We start from the raw sequence: 25,818 nt of genomic DNA on the forward strand, positions 1-25,818 counted from the left end.
CCTTCTTTTTGCTCCTTCTAAGGCTCCTTTTTTCACCTCTTAAATGTTTGCTTTTTTCTTTCTTTCTTTTTTTTTTTAGACAGGGTCTCATACTGTTGCCCAGGCTGGAGTGCAGTGTGGTGATCTCGGCTCACCACAATTTCCAACTCCCGGGTTCAAGCAATTCTCTTGCCTCAGCCTCCTGAGTAGTTGGAATTATAGGCTTGCACCACCATGCCCGGCTAATTTTTGTATTTTTAGTAGAGACGGTTTTTGCCATTTTGCCCGGACTGGTCTTGAACTCCTGATCTCAGGTGATCTGCTCGCCTTGGCCTCCCAAAGTGCTGGGATTACAGGTGTGAGCCACCATGCTTGGCCGGAAAATACTTTTTCCTGTTCTCCAGCTTCAGTGTCACAAATAAATTGTTTTCTCTGTCCCAAATTGAAGAATCTCTTGCTCTAGGCTTTTAATTAGAGGTATCTGCCTGTGGCGGGAGGATGGAGGCTTAGTTACAGTTTGGGATGTTTAAAGAGGAGCCATATGACTCTACCTACTCCTATTCTTTCCCCATAATCCATTCTCAGACTCATCTCCCCCCCACCCCACCCCCCACCCTCTATGCCCCGGAAGTGGAATCTTGCTCTGTCACCCAGAGCTGGAGTGCAGTGGTGTGATCATGGCTCACTGCGACCTCTGCCTCGGGTTCAAGCAGTTCTCCTGCCTCAGCCTCCTGAGTAGCTGGGACTACAGGCACGCACCACCATGCCCAGCTAATTTTTGTATTTTTAGTAGAGATGGGGTTTGACCATGTTGGCCAGGCTCGTCTCAAACTCCTGACTTGTGATCCACCCTCCTTGGCTTCCCAAAGTGCGATGATTACAGGAGTAAGCAACCACGCCCAGCCCAGACTCATCTTTTAACCCTAATGCCTTCCAACCCATTTTTATTTCCTTATTTACTTTTATTTAAATTTTGATACAAGGTCTCACTGTTGCTCAGGCTGGAGTGCAGTGGTGTGATCATGGCTCACTGTAACCTTGAACTTCTGGGCTCAAGTGATCCTCCCGCTCCAGCCTCCTGAGTAGCTGGGACTACAGAACTTGCCACCATGCCCAGCTAACTTTTAAATTTTTTGTAGAGACGGGGTTTCACTGTGTTGCACAGGCTGGTCTTGAACCCCTGGGCTCCACCGATCCTCCTGCCTAGGCCTTCTGAAGTGCTGGGATTACAGTGAGCCACTGCACCTGGCCCCAAAACTTATTAAAAGGCAAAGTATAATAGCAACAAGGTAGAGTCATTTTCACAAATTACTTTATCCATATTGTTACGCTATTTTTTCAAATTATATTGTGCTTCTCAGAGATCCTTCGGTGTGATTATTACGGTTGTCAAAAGGCCGAGAATGGATGCATCAATAGTTTAGCATGTGAATGCAAACCTGACCTGATAAGGCCTAACCCGCAGAGCCCTTTCTGTGTTGGTAAGTGTTTCACCTGCTTCTAAATCTTCTTTACGACTCCCACTTTCTCTCCTTTTGCAACATACTACATTCACTGCTTAAGTTTCCACATTCATTTCAGAGTCCAAGTGATACGAGTTCTGGCTTTAGGCATACAGACCAAAGCTGGGACCCTGGCTAACCCAGGTCAGCTTCACAGGAGGCGCGTCAATCGGCATCTTGTTTACCTAGAAAAAGCAACGTGAAAAACACTGTCATGTTGTCACCTATGGCTTTGGGGTTAAAGAGATTGTTTCTGAAAATTACCAAGAAATCATTCTGTTTTGAAGCTCCCAGTCTAAAGTGTCCTGATACCTGCAACGCAGAGCACAGGCAATGCTTGGTAAAGAAGACCGGTGCGGACCCCGAGTGTGCGTGCGTGCCTGGCTACCAGGAGGACGCTAACGGGAACTGCCAAGAGTAAGAAAAGTCACTCTGTGTTTGTCTCGCCATAGCTGGAGCTAGGCAAAGAAGACAGGCCTTACAACAAGTATACAGGCGCTGAGTCAGGAAGTTGGTAAGCTGGCATAGGTTGGTAGAGACAGAGCACCACCATCATCATCATCATCATCATCATCATCATCATCATCGCTTTCCAGCATTCTCTATGCTGCAGGAAACACACTAGGTAATACCTATCGCATAGCAACACCGTCCGGAATGTCTTAGTTTCCCATTTTCAAGTGAGGAAACTGAACTGAAGGGAAATATCCCCCAGCTCACAGGACAGCAAGTAAGTGGCAGAGCCATGTGGCATCACAGCCTGAGAGGGTTCCACTACCCTCCATGCCTCTTGGGTTCAGCTTTGCCTGAACTGCAGAATCTTCCTGGAGCACAGAAGATGGAGCGTTCAGTCAGTAGCAAATGAGCCTACATGGAATTGCGTACCCCACTTACCCTTCCAGAACCCCGTGGAAGGTGGTCTCCTGGAAGAATGAGGGTGTAAGGAAGACAAAAGAAAGGGGAAGGGAAGCAAGGGAGGACAGAATGAAAGGAAGGTGGAAAGGAAGAGGTGGAGACTGGGGTGGGAACTCTGACATGCTCCCCACAGGGGCTCTGTAACACTGTTTCCTATCGCTCACGATATTTCAGGTGTGCTTTCGGCTACAGCGGACTCAACTGTGAGGACAGTGAGTATGAAAGTCTTGCGATTATAAACAAGTTATTAAGCATCTGAGAAATCAATAGTGACCACATTCTACATCCTGCCCAGTCCTTCGAAGTCTCTGTCCCGTTTCATAAAAAGAGAAACTATCTGCCTCCAGTTGGTCTTCTGGGTCCTGCCCTGCCATGCCCACCCTTAGGTTATGGAAAGCAGCCCCTCTGCCATAGAAAATAACAGAATTCAGCCCAGGAATGGGCTGGTGCCTCTGGACTTGCTTGAGACAAGAGAAGGGAGTCTTCGCATTATGTTGATTTCCTGCATTCGCTTACATATGTATTATCTGCTGCTGATAGAGATAAAAGACAAGCACATTTCAAAAATTCTGGTGGTGATGGAAGAGCAGACCTAGAAACCAGATGCTTAAAAACTCAAATTCTTCTGTCTCAGAGCTATTTACTGGTTTGGGATATTTTGCTGCAAATTCAAATTCTTTTCCTTCCCATGCCCCACCCCCACCAGATTAAGAAATACTAACTTTAGATTTTCAATTATTTTATATTTTAAAATCTACATAATGAACTAAAGATCAGTGATCCAAGATGAAGGAAATATTACTGTCAGCCTTCCAGCCGGCCATGAAGATAGTGATGGGTGACATTCTCCATTTCTACTGTATTTTATTGCAAGGAATAATTAGCTAAGTCTTCCTTTGGAGTTTTCAGTTTCCACAACTATAAAATGAGAGGTTTGAACCAGACAAACTTTGAGGTCTTTCCCAGACTTGCTAGTCTGGCCCCATGAATCCATGTTAAAGGCAGCATTTGTGGGAGTCACATAGAAGGAAGAGACAGAGGTCTAGAGCAGCATTGTCCAGTGGAAATACTATGTGAGCTACAGATTTTATTTGAAATTTTAGAAATTTCAAGTAAATTGCTAAAAGTAAAAAGATGACATTGATTTTAAGAACATATTTTATTTAACCCATATATCTAAAATATTATTTCAACATGGAATCAATAAAAAAATGATTAACCAATTATTTCACATTTTTTTCACACACAGTGTTTGCAGTCTGGTGTGTCTGTTACATTGTGTCTCATAGCCGCAGTCACATGTCAGTAGTGTCAGCCAAGGCAGAGTTAGGAGAAGAGAATGGGTGATAATGAATGTCTAGACTCTTCCCTCATTGATACCATCAAGCCATTGGCTGGCTCCTCTAGCAGTGACATTTAACTCCAACCTAATTTCTTGAGCTTATCAGTAAGGGGAGGTATAGAGGGCAGGCAAGGGCAGCAGAGGTAAGGAGGGAGATGTGGCCCTGGGTTGAGACCCCACTCCCCACCAAGCCCAGGAAGATCCTGCCACCATTGGCCGCCTTTGTATTTACAGTCTTTTGTCTGGCAAGGCTGCCCTTTCCAATTGCATGCTGAAGACACAGTTTAGGAGGTGTGAGGCGGGGATGCTACAGGAAATAAGCCATTTACCCATCCTAGCCTGGAGGGCTGGAGACCAGAGCCTGATGGTCCTCACAGCTAGGAGTCCCCGGGAACACACATACCTGTGCAGCTGGAGGTCAGCTTGTTGGGAGCTGTTCTTATTTTCTTCTCCCTTTCAGATTTTCAGCTGATCCTCACTATTGTGGGCACCATCGCCGGCATTGTGATTCTCAGCATGATAATTGCATTGATCTTCACAGCAAGGTATGGGAAGAAAGTGTCCTTTTTTAAATTTAATTTTTAAAAACAAACAGTGATGGAGGTCTCACTATGTTGCCCAGGTTGGTCTCGAACTCCTGGACTCAAGCAGTCCTCCCGTCTCAGCCTCCAAAAGTGCTGGGATTACAGGCATGAGCCACCACATCCACCAGAAGTGGCCTTTTCCTGGGACACAGCACTGCGCCATCATGATACTCTCTAGTTTCGAACACACTCATCCTCTCCTGGGCAAGAGAAGGGGGATAAGGGAAGGATTTTCTAATACCACTGACCTTTTCCTTACCTTAATTTTCTTCTTCTTATATGAGCTATGCATGATCATGGAAGAAAACTGAGGAAATAGAGAAGTGGGTAGAGGGCGAAATTTAAAAATCACTCACAAAACCCACCACCTTGAGACAACATTTTGAGCTATAACTTTCCAGATTTATTTCTTTTAAAATATTATTATATATGTAATTTTGTATCTTTCGTGTTTTTTAAATTTTAGGTTGGGTTTTTTTGTTTGTTTGTTTTTGGTTTTGGTTTAACACCATATGATGACATCACAACCATTTCCTTTTGTCATTAAAAACTCTTTGTTAATGTACTAGTATTTTAACTCCACTGAAGTTGTCAAATACAATTTTCATCAGATAACTTCCCTGTACGGGACTCTGCTACAAATGGTCTAAAATCAACCTCAACTTAACCCCCTGGGTTTTTAAAAACTTTTTAAAAGAAAGGTTATCTCAGCCAGGGATGGTGATAGCACCCTTATAATCCCAGCTACTCAGGAGGCTGAGGCAGGAGAACCCCTTGAACCCAGGAGGTGGAGGTTGTGGTGAGCCGAGATCGTGCCACTGCACTCCAGCCTGGGTGACAGAGCAAGACCCTAACACACACACACACACACACACACACACAGAGTGTGTGTGTGTGTGTGTGTGTGTGTGTGTGTGTGTGTGTGTTAGGGTATCTCTGCATGAGTATTTCTTAGCTTGGTACCTTAAGGTCCCTTCTCTTTTTTTTTTTTTTTTTTTGAGATGGAGTTTCACTCTTGTTACCCAGGCTGGAGTGCAATGGCGCAATCTCGGCTCACCGCAACCTCCGCCTCCTGGGTTCAGGCAATTCTCCTACCTCAGCCTCCTGAGTAGCTGGGATTACAGGCATGCGCCACCATGCCCCGCTAATTTTTTGTATTTTTAGTAGAGACGGGGTTTCACCATGTTGACCAGGATGGTCTTGATCTCTTGACCTAGTGATCCACCCGCCTCGGCCTCCCAAAGTGCTGGGATTACAGGCTTGAGCCACCGCGCCCAGCGGTCCCTTCTCTTAAGGAAGGGGCAGTAGAATTCATTCATTCAACAATATTTAGATAGACTAAATGTCCCCCCATTAACAGGGCAGCAAATGCTGTGATCTCTTTTCCATTCTAAATGTGCCAAGTGGGGATCTACTTTAATTTTTCTTAAAGCTCCTTTTTTCTTTTCTTTTCTTTTTCTTTTTTTTTTGAGACGGAGTTTCGCTCTTGTTACCCAGGCTGGAGTGCAATGGCGCGATCTCGGCTCACCGCAACCTCCGCCTCCTGGGTTCAGGCAATTCTCCTGCCTCAGCCTCCTGAGTAGCTGGGATTACAGGCACGTGCCACCATGCCCAGCTAATTTTTTGTATTTTTAGTAGAGACGGGGTTTCACTATGTTGACCAGGATGGTCTCTATCTCTTGACCTCGTGATCCACCCGTCTCGGCCTCCCAAAGTGCTGGGATTATAGGCGTGAGCCACTGCGCCCGGCCAAAGCTCCTTTTTTCTAATATTTAGTTCATATCTTATATTTTGGTGGAATAGGTATTTTTCCACTATAATGTGAGAGGATAAATAGATTTTAGGTTCTTAAAATATTTTGTTGGTTTTTCTTTTTTCTTTTTCTTTTTCTTTTTTTTGAGACAGAGTCTTGCTCTGTCATCCAGGCTGGAGTGCAGTGGCATGATCTTGGCTCACTGCAACCTTCGCCTGCCAGGTTCAAGCGATTCTTCTGCCTCAGCCTCCCAGGTAGCTGGGACTAGAGGCACGCGCTACCATGCCTGACTAATTTTTGTATTTTTAATGGAGACAAGGTTTCACCATGTTGACCAAGCTGGTCTTGAACTCCTGGCCTCAAGTGATCTGTCCACCTCGGCCTCCCAAAGTGCTGGGATTACAGGTGTGAGCCACTATGCCCAGCCAAAACTTACTCTTTTATAAAAAAAACTGTTAGTGTTCTTTGGTTATGCAACTTATTCTTAATTGGATCAGAAATGTTAACAACTGGGGAATCTGGGTAATGAGGCATGTGAGAGAGAATACTGTAATTGTGTGTGTGTGTGTGTGTGTGTGTGTGTGTGTGTGTGTGTGTATTTGGTAACTTACAAATAAATGTCAAATTAGTTCAAAATTTAAAAATATTTTTAAAAAGAACATTAACGTTTACCTCAAGGAATTTTCTGCCATTGTCAAATCCTAATTCCTCTTAACTGATTACAGATCAAATAACAAAAAGAAGGATAGTGAAACACAGAACTTGATTGACGAAGACTTTAACAATCTAAGACTGCAGTCGACAGGATTCAGCAATCTTGGAGCAGAACGGAACATCTTTCCTAAGGTCAGGATAGCGGCCTCCAAAGACAGCCATGTGCACAATCCCTACGCCGGCCACGGCAACGTGCCCCGCCCTGACTATTAGGTGAGTCAGCGCACCTCCCTTCTGCTTTGGGGAGTGAACGCACCAGGGCAGAGCAGAGACCTGGTTGTTGGATGTTCAATCCTTGGCTGCCCCGCAGGCTTTCTTTTTCTTTTCTTCAATTGAAACAGATCAAAAAGGAAGCTTTCTGCTGTTGGAAGTAGCCGCCACTTGGTCCCTAACTCTTAGCATCTATGTGACTTTAGATACATCACTTAATTTCCCTGGCCTTCTATTTTCTCATCTGTAAAAAGGGCAGGTTAATTTAGATACCCTAAGGTCCCTTTAGATTACCAACTTCCACGGATATGTCTCCAGAGATGATGATGATGCTTCTCAGGCTGTTTAAAGGCCTAGGGCCTCAGCCAGGGCCAGGAAGGACATCGGATGTAGACGTAGTTCTGTGGGATCCTTTTCACCAGACCGTGTGAAGGCAATGTTCTCCTTCCCTCCCGCTTGATCTCAAGGCTACTCAATCTATTTCTTTCTTAGTTCTATTTGTTGTTGTTGTTATTGTTGTTGTTTTGAGACACGCTTTCACTCTGTCACCCAGACTTCAGTGCAGTGGTACAATCCCTGCTCACTGCAGCCTCAACCTCCTGTGCTCGAGCGATCCTCCCACCTCAGCCTCCCAAGTAGCTGGGACTACAGCCACATACTACCATGCCCGGCTAATTTTGGTACTTTTTGTAGAGACAGAGATGTCTGCCATGTTGCCTAGGCCAGTCTTAAATTCCTGAGCTCAAGTGATCCTCCTGCCTCGTCCTCTCAAAGTGCTGGGATTACAGGCATGAGCCACGGCACTGGGCCTCAATCCATTTCTAAAGATATAAAATGGAACTTGGCTTATTGGCTCATCCCCATAATCCTAGCACTTTGGGAGACTGAGGCAGGAGAATCGCTTGAGTCCAAGAGTTCAAGACCAGCCTGGGCAAGTAAGGAGAACCCATCTCTACCAAGAAAAAAAAAACTTTTTTTTTTTTTTTTTTTTTTTTTAAATGAGGTAAGACTAGTTAGGCTGGCAATACTATATTTCTCTAGGGAGGACTTTCAAGGACAATAGCTTGTACCCACTGGGTTTGTATTGGATAATCATAGCTGGCACTGCTTAGTGTGATTGCATGAAATGTTGAAAGGAGGAAGCCTGTGAGAGACTTTTGGAAGAAGAATGACAGGCTGAGATGAAGAGAAGGAAGATGGTGAAGGAAGAAGAGAAAGGGGGCTGGGGAAGAGATGGGGAATGGAACAGACGCGAGGAGAGAAATGATAGGGAGAATTCAGGAGAAAGCTGAAGAAGACAACATGAATAAAAGTGATGTTAATAATTTATAGGTCTAAATGATCGCATGTTTCTGTTAGAGTATTTTCTAAGAGTATTGTCTCTCCCTCTCTCTATCTAGAATCATAAAATTGTGGAACCCACCGTGGCCCCCCACCCACTGTACAAGCTATTATTCTGAGTGTTTAGAAAGACTGATGGAGAAGTGAGCACCAGTAAAGATCTGGCCTCCAGGGCTTTTCTTCCACCTGACATCTGCCAGCCTCTCTGAACGGAAGTTGTGCATGTTTGCAATGAATACAGTTCGCTTGCTAAATAAGAGTCTGTGACATTGTATGTAGTAGATGCTATTAGCATTTGTCAGATAGGTGGTTTTCTTCACAGGAGTAGTGAGACCATGGTTAGGGTTGTTTCTTAAAGTTTTTTTACTGGTAGGGGAACAAGAACCATCTCCTATCTGGGGAAAGCTCCCCAGCATTGCTTGCTCCTGGCTGAGCATTGCTGTTGAGTTAAGTGACTTAATTCCCCCGGGAGACATCGCATCAACTTGGAGGTCTGAGGGGATGAGAAGAGATACCTATCATCTTTTAAGGGTCACAGCTTACTCTTTGAAAAGTCAGAATAGGGATACTGCTTCCATCCCTCCAATGGGGGAATTTTGGCAACCTTTGAACTGCCCAGAGCTTGCAACCTAGCCTCACCCAAGAAGATAGGAAAGAGAGATATCTCTCAGTTTTTTCAGAAGGTGTGACTGGGAATCCAGGAACTTTTTGATGCTAATTAGAAGGCCTGGACTAGAAATGTCCCCTATAGGGTACACTCTACAGTTTTTGAAACACTAGGTGGTAGAGAGGACAAAGAGAGAAAAAAAAACCATGACTGGGTAGAAGGAAGAGAGGGAACGGAAACTGGGCTGGGAGGTGAATTAGAGAGGAGGCACCTGGGATCCACCTTCTCCCTATGGTTCCCTCCTCTATCAGCAAAGGAGCACTTCCTCTAATCATGCCCTTCTGAAGACTGGCTGGGAGAAGGTGTAAAAACAAAAAAACCAGGAGTAAGAGCCTTACGTCAGTTTGAAACTGGAGACATGCTCTCTGGCCAAGGATGCAAGAGGGAGCTTGTGCTCAGGAGTCCAGCTGTCCAGACTCAGGGTGTAGGTTCTCTTTGGAAGAATCTAAAAGAACTTTTTGAATGCAAATGCAACAGTGTGTGCCATTGGGACCTCAGCCTTCCCTGGTGACAGAGGCTTAGCTGTGGCCACCAGCACACACACACACACACACACACACACACACACACACACACACACACAGAATGGGGCAACCACATCCAGCACAAGCTTTTACAAATGTTATTAGTGTCCTTTTTTATTTCCAATGTCTTGTCCTCTTAAAAGTTATTTTATTTGTTATTATTATTTGTTCTTGACTGTTAATTATGAATCGTAATGCAATAAAGTACCTTTGTTAGATGGTGTCCTTTCTGTGTCTGGAGTTTTTTTTTTTTTTTTTTTTTTTTTTTTTTTTTTGAGACACAGTCTTGCCCTGTCACCCAGGCTGGGAGTGCAATAGTGTGAACATGGCTCACTGTAGCCTCAAACTCCTGGGTTCAAACAGTCCTCCCACATCAGCTTCCTGAGTAGGTGGGCTACAGGAGTGTGCTATCATGCCCAGCTAATTTTTCTTTTTTTGTAGAGACAGGGTCTTGCTATGTTGCCCAGGCTGCATTTGGGGGTTTTGATGATGCACACAGCAGCTAGTCTCATTTTAAATAGCAAACATGACACATGGTAAATGGGAGTGATTGACATCTGCTGTCCTTATTAGGGGTTATTGGAGTACCCAAGGTAACGTTCTAACACATAGTAGGCATTTGCTTCTCCCATGCACATCCCACTCCTACCCTAAATGAAGCAGCCAAGCATTTTGGGTGGGGCTGATCCTACTCCCAGCTACAGAGGTTGGCCCTGATTTGTTCAAGCCAACCAGTAAAATCCCATGACTCCTTGCCACAGTAACTGACTTAAAAGTGAACATGTGGCATAAGTGGATACAATTAGAATAAAACCTAAAATTTGGTAGGAAGCTTGGAAAAAGAGAAACTTTCTTTTTCTGGAAAGTGGGCTTGAGGGTGTGAGGCCTTGAACTGCTTCTGTTTTGCTGGGGACAAAGCTGACACAGGGAGAGGAGAAGAGCTGAGAGAACCAGAGATAAATGGACCTGGCACCTTGATCAAACCATACCTGAATCCTCTGGACTTGCCTCTGTTACAAGGCCAGTTTGAGTAGTTTTTTTCCTGTTCTTTGCAGTAAAAAAATATCCTCACTGATACCACTAGGTTTAGTCTTGCATTCTCATAGCTAGATGGTGAATAACATACAAGAAATACACTCTTATGAGCTTATTAATGCCCATGCTAAAGACATTAGCCATAAACCAATCAGTTAACAGCAGCAGAGTTAGTGCAGGAAGAACTTAAAATTGGCTGACCACTGTAATTTGTCATCACAGACTTTATTTCTGACCTGCATATTTAAATATGGTTCTGAATTTAGTACTAGCATAAGGCTATTTGAACCTTATTTCTAAAGAGGACTTTCCCCCTTCACAATCTCCCTTTGAACCAGAGCATGCCAGCTCCTGTTGCTTCTCAAAGGTCCCTGAGCCATCCTAATTCTGGGCTTCCAGGGCCATTCTTCAAAGACTTCCATTGCTATTGTTTGAATAAAAATAATCTCCTAAACATGTATATGTATAATATTTATGAAAATGGCTTTTGCATTTGCATTCAAAAAGTTCTTTTTGATTCTTGCACCATATGACCTATAATTCATTTGTTTCGGCTTGTTGGTACCTTTGCAAAGGCTTTCTTACCGATTGCCCTGCCATCTTGGAGGGCTGTCAGAGTGAACTTTATAAGATGCAAATCTGATCGTGACATTCCCTTAAGCTTTCAGGGGTCCTCCACTGAGAAATAGAGCTCATAGAATAAAGTCAGACTGCTGGTGGCATGGTGCTCCTGGACACCCAGTGACTGCTGCTGATTGTGCTGGCTTTGCCTCATGCCCTTCCCCATGGTGCACTAACACTTTGGCTGCACCTGCTATTTCCTAAACATACTAACTCTTTATTATTATTATTATTATTATTATTATTATTATTATTATTATTTGAGACAAGGTCTGGCTCTGTTGCCCAGCCTGGAGTGCAGTGGTGTGATCTTGGCTGATGGCAAACCCCACCTCCCAGACTGAAGCCATCCTGCCCACTCAGCCTCCAGAGTGTCTGAGACTATAGGCACATGCCACCACAGCTGGCTAATTTCTGTATTGGTGTAGAGATGAGGTTTGGCCATGCTGCCAGGCTGGTCTCAAATTCATGATCTCAAGTGATCCACCTGCCTCAGCCTCCCGAAGTGCTGAGATTACAGACATGAGCCATGGTGCCCGGCCAACATACCACCTCTTCATGCCTCCATTCCTTTGCTCATGCTTTCCTGCCACCTGGAAAGCCCATTTCCTTCAACTGCCTAATGCCCTAATCTGTCCAAGATGTTATTACAAACTACCACAGACTGAATGACTTACAGACAACAGAAGTTATTTCTCACAGTTCTGGAGGCTGGGAAGTCCAAGATCAACTTGTCAGCCAACTTGGTGTCTGGTGAGGACCCACTTCCTCATAGATGGCCGTCTTTTTACTATAACCTCACGTGTTGTAAGGGGCAAGAGATCTCTTTGGGGTCTCTTTTATAAAGACATTTAATCCTCATTCATGATGGCTCTACTCTCATGACCTGATAACTTCCCAAATGCCCCACCTCCTAAGAGCACCCTAGCTTTTCCTAGCTCTTCCTTTCTTCCGCCAGCACTCTCAGGTACAATTGCCTCCTTCGCGTCCCAACTGGTCCTGTAACCTGAGTTCCCCCAGGGAAGTGGTGGTGCATGGTTTCTTCTCACCCAGCGCAATGTCTGGCATAGAACAAGTATGAAATAATTGTGAAATGGGAGTGTGAAACAGCACTCCTGCAGCTCCACCTTGAAGAATATGTGCATTATCTTGATTGTAGCACTGGTTTCACAAGTGTACATGTATGTCAAACATAGTCCAATTGTACACTTTATAAATGTAGTTTGTTGTACGTCAACTACACCTTCACAAAGCTGTTTTGTTTTTTTTTTTTGTTTAAGTGGGAAGTGAACTATATGTAGAGCTATCTCCAACCTTGAGGGTGGCACCTTTTAGGCACAACCTTAAGACAGCACGAGACAATGCTCATGTGACACTGCTGGCTCTCTGCATTAGACTAAAAGTCCTCTGAGGTCAGCTTTGGGTGAAAGAGCACAGGATGCCCCCTTGCCCTGACAGTAGGAGGTCTTAGCTGCATATTGGGATCCTCTGAGGAGTTTAGTTACTGATGTCTGGGTCCCATTCCAGAGCACTTCATCAGTCTAGGGCAGACCTGGGCCTCAGGAGTATTTAAACTCCTATCTGCATTTTTTGGGGGGAAGAGGGGATAGTGTCTCCTTCTGCCACCCAGGCTGGAGTTCAGTGGTATGATCATGGCTCACTGCAGCCTCTAACTCCTGGGCTCAAGCCGTCCTCCCCCCTCAGCCTCCTGAGTAGCTGGAATTCCAGCTCCCCATGCTTCTAGGTGCTTCCAATGTGTAGTGGAGTTTGAGAACCACTGCTTCAGGTCCCCGAGTTGAGATCACATCATATCATTTCCCAGTCCTTCCCCTGAGAGGCTGGAAACCAAGAGTCCATTGTGGACCAGAAGCCTCAGTGAGCTCCAAGTCTCTTTATGGAGAAGGTGATAAGGCATCCAGATTGTGTCAACACCAAAACCGCTTGAGACTGAACCTTTCTGTGCCATTTTGCCCCCAAACCTACTCCGTCCTCCCGCCCCTTTCTATGGCTGGGCGAATCTCAGGGCCAGTAGGTGGCACTGTCTCCTATGGCTTGCAGAAAACAACTTTTCGGCAGTGCCTCCCTGGTTTGAAATCATTAAATTTTATTTATTTTTTCTTATTGAGACAGAGTCTCGCCCAGGTTAGAGTGCAGTGGCGCGCGCGATCTCGCCTCACTGCAACCTCCGCTTCCCAGGTTCAAGTGATTCTCCTGCCTTAGCCTCCCCAATAGCTGGGATTACAGACATGCACCATTACGCCCAGCTAATTTTGTATTTTTAGTAGAGGCGCATTTCACCCTGTTGACCAGGCTTGTCTCAAACTCCTGACCTCTAGTGATCCAACCGCCTTGGCCTCCCAAAGTGCTGGGATTACAGGTGTGAGTCACCGAGCTTGGCACTGAAATCGTTAACTTTTAATGCACCGTTTCTAAACAATTTCTCCTTGGACTTTTCCTTGGTCTCGTTATTCCTTGTTCTTTTGCTAGGGAAACGTGAATGTTATGCTGTTCACTCTTGTTGAGATATTTGCATCATTTTTCCTGAATCATTAGAGATCATATATTGTCCTCTTTATTGCTCTTATAATACATAACCATATATAATGTTAATGTTATATTAATGGTGCATAAAATTTCGTACAATTGTTCAGAGAAATCAGCATTTTATTTAGTGGTGATTGTATAAAATAAAAAAGGAGATAAATCCATTTTCATTGAAAAATTCTTCAGTTCAATAAAAAACAAAATGCCACCCGTCGGAGGCGAGGTGAGCAAGATCTGCCTGGGTTTTCCCTGAGAGTTCCCGAGAATTCCAGTCTGCCATTAATTGACAATCCACAGTGCAAAGAGCAAGGCTCGGATGAGGTTGGAGAGAACCCTGGAAGACATATGGGTGTTCTTCTCAACCTCAGGGCCATGAAATGTGGCTCGCTTATTCAAAGACAGAAGCCTGGGTCAAACCATCGAAGGCCTCATAATTTCTGTAGGCCTGGTAACGTTTTTCATGAGCCCACAGTCATGACACGTGGGCCAATAAGGTAATTCTCTGCTACTTCCAGGTGAGAGAACCAATTTGAAAACCAACAACAATAACAATATTTAATATATTACAAAACACTCCCTATGTGCCAGATGTAATTCTTGTGCCTCACACATATCAACCCCTTTAATTCTCACGATAGTTGTGAAGTAGGTACTATTTTGATGCCTGTTCAATATTAGGAGAAATAGAGGCAAGTAACTAGTCTATAGTCACGTAACTAGGAAGTGACAGCCAGGATTTGGGCCCAGGCAGTTCAACTCCACTGCCCACCTCTCTATCATTTAATGTTAAAATATTAACAGAGGTAGTATATTTCAATAGTTAGTAGGGACAATGTGACATATATCTGAAGCTGAGAGTGTTCTGCATTTACCAGGACCTTGTGCCAGATGCAAATGGAGTGGTGGATGAAACAAAGGCTTCATCATCCTGGAGCTCACACGTTAACGGCCTTTATTACCGAAAGTGCAAAAGTCTTTACTTATGTCATTGTTCAAATTTCATTAAGTATTTTCATATTTTCTTAAGTAAAGTAACTCTTCTAAAATTACCTGCAACATGCCTGCTGTTTCTCACTTTTTTTTTTTTTTTTTTTTTTTTTGAGACAGGATCTTGCTCTGCTGCCCAGGCTGGAGTGCAGTGGCATGATCATGGCTCACTGCAGCCATGACCTCCTGGGCTCAAGTGACCCTCCCATCTCAGCCTCCTGAGTAGAGGGACCACAGGTGCATGCCACCACACCCAGCTAATTTTTAAAATATTTTGGGGTAATGAAGTCTCACTATGCTGCTCAGGCGGGTTGCGAGTCCTAGACTCAAGTGATCCTCCTACCTAGGCCTCTCTAAGTGCTTGAATTCTAGGTGTGAGTCACCACCTCTGGCCTGCTTCTCATTACCCCAGATATGGCTTTCTTTTTGTTTGGGGGACCTCCAGCTTTTCTCTCTAGTGTGAAGGCTCTCCATTCTCTGATCAGCTGTGGTGTTCTGCCCTTATGCAGTGATGGGAAGACTCTTGGAGGCTTCTTTCCTTTTGGTGGAAACAATAGCCTCCTGACTGGGTCCAAGTCAAAAATGAATCCCCACTGGACAGCTAACCCATTTGCCGCTCCTGAACTTTGTGAGGGAATATCCTCTGTTTTATTTCTTTGCTATGTAGAAAGCCATTAATGTAAAAATTAAGTCCCTATTTCAATGAAGTAGCATCCTAGAGAAAAACATGTCCTGGAATATGAAAGCAAATAGAGTTAATCTCTTAGCCAGCCCTGAGAAAGGGGTCTTTACCATTTTCTTTCTTTTTTATCTTTCTTTTCTTTCTTTCTTTTTTTTTTTTTTTTTTTTTTTTTTAGACACGGAGTTTTGCTGTGTTGACCAGGCTGGTCTCAAACTCCTGGCTTCAGGTGATCTTCCTGCTTCAACCTCCCAAAGTACTGTCATTTTCTTAATGAAGAGAATTAACTTATTATACAATATCCTCTAAATGGTGCATAAGTCTCATTCTGTAATAGAGCATCTGTCATTTTTTAACTAATCATTTTTTGTTGCTGTTATCCAATCTCAAGTTAAACAACAACAACAATAATAATAACAACACCACCACAACCTCAAAGTGTCAGTGCAAATAGATATTTGGACAATGGACCCCACCTGAATATTCTAGTCAAGCCACATCTATTATTGCTCGTGTGTCTTCCCGATAAGCCCCATGCCCCTGCCCTCTTAAAGTAGTGATTCAGGTCCTTCCTGTTTTGTTTTCAAGGTCATTACTGCTCTGCATAAATCCAGTACAAAGCTAAAGAGCATGGAGGATTTTGCAAGAGAGATGTTTTTATGAATCAAGTCTGGTATTACTGCACCTCATTTCTCCCCACATCACATTGGCTGAGACTTGTCACATAACCACACCCAACACCCCAAGGGAGGCAGGGAAATAGAGAAGAGCTGCTTGTCCAGGAAGGTAGCACTTTGTGAACTACTATCTAGTCTCTGTTTCTCTCCCTTACTTCACCTTACAAAATTTCCTCATCCTTTGAGACCCAGCATAAACACCATTATTTATCTCTAACCCTGGAACAGTATTTGGCACATGGCATACACTCAATAAATACTTGTTGAATAAATGCATCATTCTACAAATGTTTAAAAAAATTTTTTTTATTAAGAGACAGGGTCTTGCTGTGTTGCCTAGGCTGGTATTGAATTCCTGAGCTCAAGCAATCCTCCTGCCTCAGAGCCACCCAAAGTGCTGGGATTACAGGCATGAGACTGTAAAAGTATCTGTGGGCCTAGCCCACACTCTCAGGGAGTTGAAGTCAGAGATTAAGTCCATAAGCAAATAACTTCAACCTCAACTCTTCCAATAGAGGCAAGGACCATTTCTGTAGGAACATGCAGGAAGCCAGCTGTGGTGGCTCATATCGGTCATCCCAATACTTTGGGAGGGCAAACGGGGAGGATTATTAGAGCCCAGAAGCTTGGGCAACAAGCTATGTTGACCAGCCTGGGCAACATAGCAAGACCTCACCTCTCTCTCTCAAACCACCACAACAAAAGCAAACAAGAAGAACATAGAGGAAAAACATTCTGTCAACAATCGTTCTGGAAGGCTTCACAACGGAAGCAACATTTGAGCTAGGTATCAGAAGATGAGTAAAAGTTTACCAGTCAGAAAAGATCAGGGATAGGACCTTCGAGGGAAGACACACAATCTGCAAAGATAAGAATGTATCTGTCTGTGAGAGTGGGAGTAGGGGCCAGGTTGTGAATGGCCTTGTGAGTTGTTCAGTCTGATTCCTGGTCTACTTCAGCATACTTCAGTCTTTGAAATATACCTGGTATATGTACTCTGTCTCCGTTTTCTTTTTAAAAATTTTGTTTTTCTTTTTCGTTTGTAAAGACAAGGTCTCACTATGTTGCCCAGACTGGTCTCGAACTCCTGGGCTCAAGTGATCCTCCTGATCCTCCCACCTTGGCTTCCCAAAGTATTGGAATAACAGCCATGAGCCACATGCACGTCCAGCTGCTGCTGCTTCTTTTCCCTTTTCCCTTCTTCTCCCTTCTCCTTCTTCCTTAGTTTTTCTAAAAGACAAGGTCTCACTCTGTGCCCCAGGATGGAGTACAGTGGTCTAATCATAGCTTACTGTAACCTTGAACTCCTGGGCTTAAGCCTCTCAAGTAGCTGGGACAACATGCCTGCCACCACTGTGCCTGGCTAAATGTTTATGTTTTGTAGAGATTAGCTTTCTCTATATTGTCCAGGCTGGTCTCAAGCTCTTGGGCTCAAGTGATCCTCCTGCCTTGGCCTCCCAGAATGCTGGGATTACAGCAGTGAGCCACCACACTCAGCCCCCCACATCATCTTTTTGAGTTGACTAAAGCCAAGTTTGGTCTCTGGAAGGCTCAAGAGTCTGCATAGTCTAACATAAGAAGAACCCTAGTGAGCACTGTAGGCATCATGTTTTATTTTATGTTTCTGAAATGTTGGAGGGGACAATGATCAATCTCCACTGACGCTGGGAGAAGAGGAAACTATCAAAGGCTCTTGGGTTACAAGGAATGAAGTATTTGCTGATCGATGATTAAATAATTGGAGTGTTTTAGCTAGGAAGCTGATAGAGGCCTCTTGGGACATCCTTTAAAAAGGAGAGGTGATCATTTTCAGAGTCCATCCACAAGACAGGCCCTCATAGTCTTCCCACATAAAGAACATGTTCAAGCAGACATTACATCCTCTGTGTGAGAGTAGTGGCTTTTTGTAGAACAATTTTTAGTTGGTAGATCAGGTTATGTAAACTAGACCCTGCTGCCAAGTGCAGAACACATTTGACTTTACAAGTGGTAATTATAGAACCAGCTCTGGCAGGGACCAGCCCCTTTGCTTTCCAGATGAGCAAACTGAGGTCCAGAGGGCGGCAGGCAGTTGTACGGTTGCTCAGCTAGTTGATGGCAATGAGGGCTGGAACTCAATTCTGATCCTGGGCCCAGATTTCTCATTTTCCTCCAACTAGCAATATGAGGGGCCATATTCTACAAAAGGGGCATCAGCTGCTACAAACAAGTGAAAGCTGGGTCCTGGGCTGGTGGCTGATGGCTGAGCCATGGCTTCTTATGTACCTGGTCCTTGAGCATCTGCTCAGCCTCTATTTCCCACCCCAGCCCCAAACATGACACTGCAAGAAGGGTAGGGATCCAGAAGCTTGTCCTATCTTTTGAAAGGCTGCTGAACTGCTAGCTAAGCACTGTTTTAAAGGCTACTAGTATACCTAAGACAAGGCAAAGGCAAGAGGAATGATGGTTTGCACCTGTAATCCCAGCACTTTGGGAGGCCAGGGGCAGGAGGATCACTTGAGCCCAGGAGTTCAAGACCAGCATAAGCAACACAGGGGGACCCTGTCTCTACAAAAAATAAAATAGTTAGTCTAGTGTGGTGGCACATACATGGGCCCAACTACTTGGGAGGCTAAGGCAGGGGGATTGCTGGAGCCCAGGAAGTTGAGGCTGCAGTGAGCTATGATGGTGCCACTGCACTTCAGCCTGGGCAGCAGAGTGAGACCCTGTCTCACAAAAAAGAGTTCCAAGAAACTGGTGCCAGGGTGGCCAAGGAAGAATGCTGGCTTAGCTTCCAAGAGTGTTCCCATATGCTGGTTCTTCCAACTTCAGGCATCTCTGTCCTTGCCTGGAGCTGTGATATTCTGGGCCCTCTGTTTTATCATTCCACTCCCATAGCATCTCTCCCCAAGTCACATCTGTGTAGACCCATCTTGTTCACGTGGCCCACAGGCCACAGGCCCTAGGATGGCTTTGGATATGGCTCAGCACAAATTCGTAAACTTTCTTAAAACATTGTAAGATTTTGGGAGGAATTTTTTTTTTAAAGCTCATCAGCTATCGTTTGTGTTAGTGTATTTTATGTGTGGCCCAAGACTTCTTTCAATTGATCCAGGGAAGCCAAAAGATTGGACACCCCTGGTGTAGACCATACCTGTTCTGTGTCCCTTCTCCATCTCCTGCCCACTCTATTCCTGGCATCTACTCAAGAAGTCTCTAAACATGACTGGTTTAAAATATAGTGTGTGTGTTTATGTGTATTTGTGTTCATTCATTCTACTTTTTACTGAAATAACTGGAAAGGAATCTATGCCCTTTACATAATATGAGAAAACTTCCAGAAAAAGAGGAACGCATTGCGATTGCTTTGCTCCAGTGGAAAGGGGGCATTTAGAGAAAGAATCCAGGAGAGTTTCCTCCAGATCTAAGCTCTACTGACAATTTTAAAGAAAATTTTAGATAAGCAATATCCTATGTGGAAAAAAAGAAAAAGAAAAAGAAAACAAGCATGGCAAATTTAGTTGAAAGATACTACAACTTTAATTTCATTAATGGATTTGTTTTAACATAGTTCATGAAAGCTGGAAAATGTCTATTTCATCTGGAATATATAATTAAAAATCATTTTCAAAATTAACCTTTGAAAAGTTGCCCTCAGAAAGACGTAATAATGCGTATTTTTGGAATTCATAATTAAATGCTCGTGTGTGCGTCTTAACAGCTTCAGAGAAATATGACATTCCTGTGACTTACAGCTACATTTGCACATTAAAAGCAACAATGCTGAACAGAAACACCTATCCCTATGTTGAAAATTTCTGTCAAGATTTGTTTGTTATTCTGTTTCTTGATGTGAAACTCCACTCCCCTCAAACTTGGCAATGATCACTGTGCACACGCTGAACCTAAAAATAAGCCATCAAACAAAAATTACTGAGATCTACTATATGCCAGTTACCATAATAGGCTATTTTCACTAACAGGGAACCCAGTATGCTCCCGGGCTTGTCATCTGCTTGTCTCCTGTTTTCATCCATCAGCTAGATGTCCTCTTTGGATCTGCCCTCAGTAGTCCCGTATTGGCTGTGAACTCTCAGAGCTGGCACAGGGATTACTTTTTCCTAATGAGGACCCTCATGGTGCACAGGGAAAGAAAAACTTATGGTGGAGCAATTTCCCACAAAAAGAAATATAATTGAGTATTTTTCAAATAAAAAGTTAATCATTTTCATTTTATTTTATTAGACAAAGTCTCACTCTGTTGTCCAGGCTGGAGTGTAGGGGCACAATCTTGGCTCACTGCAACCTTCATCTCCTAAGTTCAAGCAATTATGGTACCTCAGCCCCCTGAGTAGCTGGGATTGCAGGAACACCACATCCAGTTAATTTTTGTATTTTTAGTAGAGATGGGGTTTTGCCATGTTGGCTAAGCTGGTCTTGAACTCCTGACATCAGGTGATTCTGACTTGGTCTCCCAAAGTGCTGGGATTACAGGCATGAGCCACTACTGTGTCCGGCCTAAAAAAGTTAATCTTAACGTTAAAGAAAATTATATACATGTGTCATAGACCTGTCAATCTCTACAAAAGAACTTTGTAATACTCTGCCACCAGAGTTACTCATTTCTTGCCGTGTGACAAATCCTAGGCATAACTACTAAAAGCAGAGCAAATTAAGTGCCTTATCTAAACTAAGGAGTATACTTGTAGAATAGTTGTTTTTCTGTCCCTGAACTCTTTTTCTTCCTGCTTGTTAAATTACAGGTATATGTCAGTAAAATATTTCTGACCTGAATTATAAATTGTATTGTCCAATATAACAAGTCACTTTGGGAGTGGGAAAATCTGAATTGTGAAATAGGAAACTTAACGAATCTGATTTTAAGTTTTGTTTGTTTGTTTTTATGGGTAAAATAGACATAACATAAAATTTGTTATTTTAATTTTTTTTTTTTTTTTTTTCTGATACAGAGTCTCCCTCTGTCACCCAGGCTGGAGTATAGTGGTGCAGTCATGGCTCAATGCAGCCTTGACCTCCTGGGCTCAAGTGATCCTCCCACCTCAGCCTCCTGAGTAGCTGGGACTACAGGCACATGCCACAGTGCTTTTTTTTTTTTTTTTTTTTTAAAAAAATGGATGGGATTTCACCATGTTGCCCAGGCTGGTCTTGAACTCCTGGGCTCAAGCAATCCACCTACCTCAGCATCCCAAAGTGCTGGGGTTATAGGCGTGAACCACCACACCTGACCCATTTTGACCACTTTTAAGTTTACCATTCAGTGGCATTAAGTACATTCACCGTGTTTTACAATTCTTACTACCATCTATTTCCTCAACTTTTCCATTCTCCCAACCTGAGTGGGGGCATGGTGGCTCACTGCTATAATCCCAGCACTTTGGGAGGCTGAGGCAGGCAGATCACTCGAGGTGAGGAGTTTGAGACCAAACTGAAAGTATTTACACATAAATTTAGTGAAGTTTAATTCTCCTCTCTCTAGGGCCTGGTAACCTCTATTCTACTTTCTGTCTCTGAATTTTATATTCTACATACTTTATACAAGTGGAATCATACAGTATTTTGTCATTTTCTACACAGTCTATTTCACTTAGCATGTTTTCAAGATTTATCTGTAGTATAACAGAATTTCTTTCTTTCCGTCCCTCCATTCCTTCCTTCTTTTTCTTTTTCTTTTTTCTTTTTTTTTTTTTTTTTTTTTTTTTGAGACAGGGTCTCACTCTGTCTCCCAAGCTGGAGTGCAGTGTACAATCATGGCTCATGGCAGCCTCTCAACTTCCCCAGGCTCAGGTGATCCAACCTCAGCCTCCCAAGTAGCTGGGACTACAGGCACGTCGCCACACCCAGCTAATTTTTTTTTTGAGATGAAGTCTCACTCTGTCCCCCAAACTGGAGTGCAATGGCGCGGTCTTGGCTCACTGCAACCTCTTCTCTTGCCTCAGCCTCCTGAGTAACTGGGACTATAGGCATGTGCCACCACACCCAGCTAATTGTTTTTGTATTTTTAGTAGAGATGGGGTTTTGCCATGTTGGCCAGGCTGGTCTTGAACTCCTGACCTCATGATCTGCCCACCTCTACCTCCCAGAGTGCTGAGATTACAGGTGTGAGCCACTGAGCCCAGCCAATTTTTGTATTTTTTGTAGAGATGGTGTTTCACCATGTTGCCCAGGCAGGTCTCAAACCCTGGGCTCAAGCAATCCTCCTGCCTCAGTCTCCCAAAGTGTTGGAATTACAGGCGTGAGCCACTGCTCCCAGCTGCGTGTCAGAATGTCAGAATTTCCTCTCCTTTCCTTTTTTTTTTTTGTTTTGAGACAGGGTCTCACTCTGTTGCATATCTCACTTTAACCTCCAGGTACAGGGCTCCAACTCTAGGACTCAAGTGATTCTCCCTCCTCAGTCTCCCTATGTTGCTCAGGCTGGTCTCAAACTCCTGGCCGCCAGCAATCATCCTGTCCCTGCCTCCCAAAGCTCTGGGATTACAGGCATGAGCCACTGCAACGGGCTTTATTCCTTTATAAGGCTGATAACAGTCCATTGTATGTATCTACTACATCCTGTCTTCTGTTCATCAGTTGATGGACACTTGGGTAGTTTCCACCTTTTAGCTATTGCGAATAATGCTGCTATGAACCCCTGTGTACAGATATCTGTTTGAGTCCCTGCTTTCAATTTTTTTGAAGTATATACCCAGAGCTGGAGTTGTTAGATCATATGATAAGTCTATATTTAATTCTTGAACTCATCATATTTTAAGACTAACAATAAGAAACAAAATTTCTCTGAGTTATTCATGTTCAAACCCATAGTCAAACTGATTCAAAACCAGTAACCTCCTTGGAGTCCAGAAGCTTAGCAGTGATCAGACATGGAATGTTCCAGAAGTAGCCACAAAGGAAACTGTTCCAGTGGCTGTGGGGAAGTTTTGCCTTGAGGTGAGCAATCAGTGCCTGGTGAATTTAATAAATAGAGAAAGTCAAAGCATTTGAAGGGCATCTCCACTCTCCAGCTTAATTAAAAAAGAAGAAGAGATAAGAAAAAAGGCATAAACCAGAAAGTAAAAGCTCAGATGTATTAGAAAAGGCATCTCCAAACCAGTTTTAAGATGTTGGAGGCCGGATCACTCAGGATTTAGAGCTTATGGCAGGTCTGGGCAAGTAAGGGGCCCAGGGAACCACCAGGTAGTATAGGAGCGGGACTGGTAACTGTCAGGTCTCCATATGCAAGCCTGGAGCCTGAAAGTCTGAAGTCCTGCCTGCCTCCGCCGATCTGATTGGGCTGATCCGCTGATCGTCTCCCACCCACCGCCGGCAGTTTGCCATTGTTCCTGATCTCCCAGCAGAGCTTCCCAGGACAAGCCCTTCACCCAACCCTGCCATCTTAACTGTTCTTATGATAATGTGAATACCTCTCACCCATCCTGCCATCTTAACTGCTCTTCTGCCTAACCCCCACCCGCCATCGTAACTGAACTTGTGGTCATGTATACTCCTTGCCCCTACCCCCCACCACTGTAATTGATCTTACTCTGCAACACCCCTGACCCCCAAAATACTACCCCAACCTATAAAGTCAATTCCCACCTTACCCCCTTCGCCTGTCCTTTCTCAGATTCGGCCCACTTGCACCCAAGTGAGAAATAAAACAGCCTTGTTGCCCACACAAAGCCTGTTTGGAAGATCTCTTTATTAAATGCATTTAATATTCAGTACTATTGGATGCAAATAACAGTAAGAATGGAAGCAGAGGCAGGTTTGATCGAAGTTTCCAGGTGCAGTTTAGGTAAGTGGCGGTCTGTATTGTGTCTGAGTTGGAGACAGATCAAACTAATATTCCAACAGTTTGTAAAACACCATAGTTGGAGTAAGGAAGGTGACACACAGAGGATCTGCTCCAAAGGGCCTAGGCTTAAAGAATGCTGGGCAAATGCTAATTTTTATGGTAGTTATTAATGCAATTTACCCAGTTTCCAGGACTCCACTCTCCTTCCACCTAATCTATTCTACACACCCCTGCCAGACAAATCTTTTAAAATCACCACTTGGGACACAATATCTCATAGCTGAAGCTCTTTCAGGGCTTTGATTGACTGACTGAGACACCGTCTTGCCCAGGCAGGAGTACAGTGGCTCGATCTTGGCTTACTGCAACTTCCACCTCCTGGGCGCAAGTGATTCACAGGCCTCAGCCTCCAGAGTAGCTGGGATTACAAGCATCAGCCCCCATATCCAGCTAATTTTTGTATTTTTAGCAGGAACAGGGTTTCACCATGTTTGGCCAGGCTTGTCTGGAACTTTGGCCTCAAGCTATCCACCCACCTCGGTCTCCCAAAGTGCTAGAATTAGAGGAATGAGCCACATGCTGCTGGCCCCTTTATTTATAATCATTGCCTGGAAAACTGGGATAAGAGTAGCTCCAAGGCCACTGACCCGAGGGGCAGGTAGCTCCAAGATAAACCCAGGGCAGTTCCTGGAAAATGTTTAGGGACAAGCATCTTCCATCAAAACAAACATGAGGATATTAAAGAATATGTTAACCCAAAATATCTGAGACTTGTCTCAGTAAATTTAGAAAGTTTATTTTGCCAACGTTAAGGATGTGCCAATAATGGGAAGTCCTGATATGTGCCCAAGATGATGGGGGGGGTACAGTTTGCTTTTATACGTTTTAGGGAGACACGAGATATCAATCAATATGTGTAAGATGTACATTGGTTCGGTTTTGTAAGACAGGACAACATGAACTGGGAGCTTCCAGGTTAGAAGCAGATAAGAGACAAAAGGTTGCATTCTTTTCAGTCCTGGATCAGCTTTCCACTAAATAATTTAGTCTGGCTCAGTGAATCTGTATTTTTACACAAACAATAGGGAGGAGGGAGCAATCGGATATTCTTTTGTCTCAGGTGAGCCTCAGAGGGATGGCTTTGAGTTCTGTCTGTCCTTTGTCCACAAGGACTTCCTGTAGGCAAATTGTGAGGCAGGTATGCAGCTTCTTAACTTTGTAGTTATCTTATTTAGGAATAGAATGGGAGGCAGTTTTGCCTGACATGGTTCCCAGCTTGACTTTTCTCCTGGCTTAGTGATTTTGGGGCCCCAAGATTTATTTTCCTTTCACAAATACTATAAAGGAGCTTGCTATGGACTGCTGCGTCTTTGCCCCCAGGCACACTATACTGTACTTCAAGAAGTTTACTTCCTCAGGAATTGAGGCACCACCTTGTTAGAGTTTGGGAGGAGGTGACAAATAAAGGTTAATATCCAAAGTCCTTAAGCTGGGCAGTTAGGACAGTTTTCCACTGGGCCCTCCAAGCCATTCTCCCACCTGGTCTCTGACCTGCAAAGGTGAGACCCCTTTGTTCTTTAGCCCTTACTGCTTCAGTTTTAGCCAAGCCACGCTGCACTTTTGAACAAGGCATCCCAGCTGTCACTTCCTCCAGCAGTTAACCCCTCTGTCCCTCCGTTTCCTCAACTGAATAACAGTAGGGTTTGTGGGGGGGATGAAATGAATTAATATGGGAAAAGCACTTAGAACAGTGCCTGGCTGGCAGTGAGCTCTCCGTACTTGGTAGGTATTCTGTTGTCATCTTCCCCTACCTACTCTCTCCGGACTATAAACCACTTGCTGTAGCTAAGCCCAGCCCAAGGGATCCTTTGCAGCACCAGCTCAGGAAGATCCCACCCCACTCCTTATTGGCCAATTCAGACCCCCCTCATATGTAAATGACAAGATGAAAGCCTGAGGACATGTTTTTG

The 25,818-nt window shown here is 44.1% G+C and overlaps 1 protein-coding gene across 2 annotated transcripts in view; it reads left to right on the top strand.

Annotated features, from left to right (window-relative positions):
• The window catches only part of MUC13 (mucin 13, cell surface associated), a 41,032-nt gene extending 19,889 nt beyond the window's left edge, over nucleotides 1-21,143 (top strand). The window contains exons 7-12 of one of the 2 annotated variants that reach the window (XM_074404211.1): nucleotides 1,341-1,460; nucleotides 1,769-1,898; nucleotides 2,571-2,608; nucleotides 4,199-4,283; nucleotides 6,801-7,002; nucleotides 21,024-21,143. In XM_074404211.1, the coding sequence (XP_074260312.1) occupies nucleotides 1,341-1,460; nucleotides 1,769-1,898; nucleotides 2,571-2,608; nucleotides 4,199-4,283; nucleotides 6,801-7,002 (575 nt within the window). In that variant the 3' untranslated portion in view covers nucleotides 21,024-21,143. Of the gene's footprint in view, nucleotides 1-1,340; nucleotides 1,461-1,768; nucleotides 1,899-2,570; nucleotides 2,609-4,198; nucleotides 4,284-6,800; nucleotides 7,003-8,399; nucleotides 9,801-21,023 lie in introns of those variants that run through there. The other variant, XM_074404210.1, reaches the window with a different exon arrangement.
• The last annotated feature ends 4,675 nt before the right edge of the window (nucleotides 21,144-25,818 follow it).

This window comes from Saimiri boliviensis, chromosome 8 (genome assembly GCF_048565385.1).
Source record: "Saimiri boliviensis isolate mSaiBol1 chromosome 8, mSaiBol1.pri, whole genome shotgun sequence".
Taxonomy (NCBI): Eukaryota; Metazoa; Chordata; class Mammalia; order Primates; family Cebidae; genus Saimiri; species Saimiri boliviensis.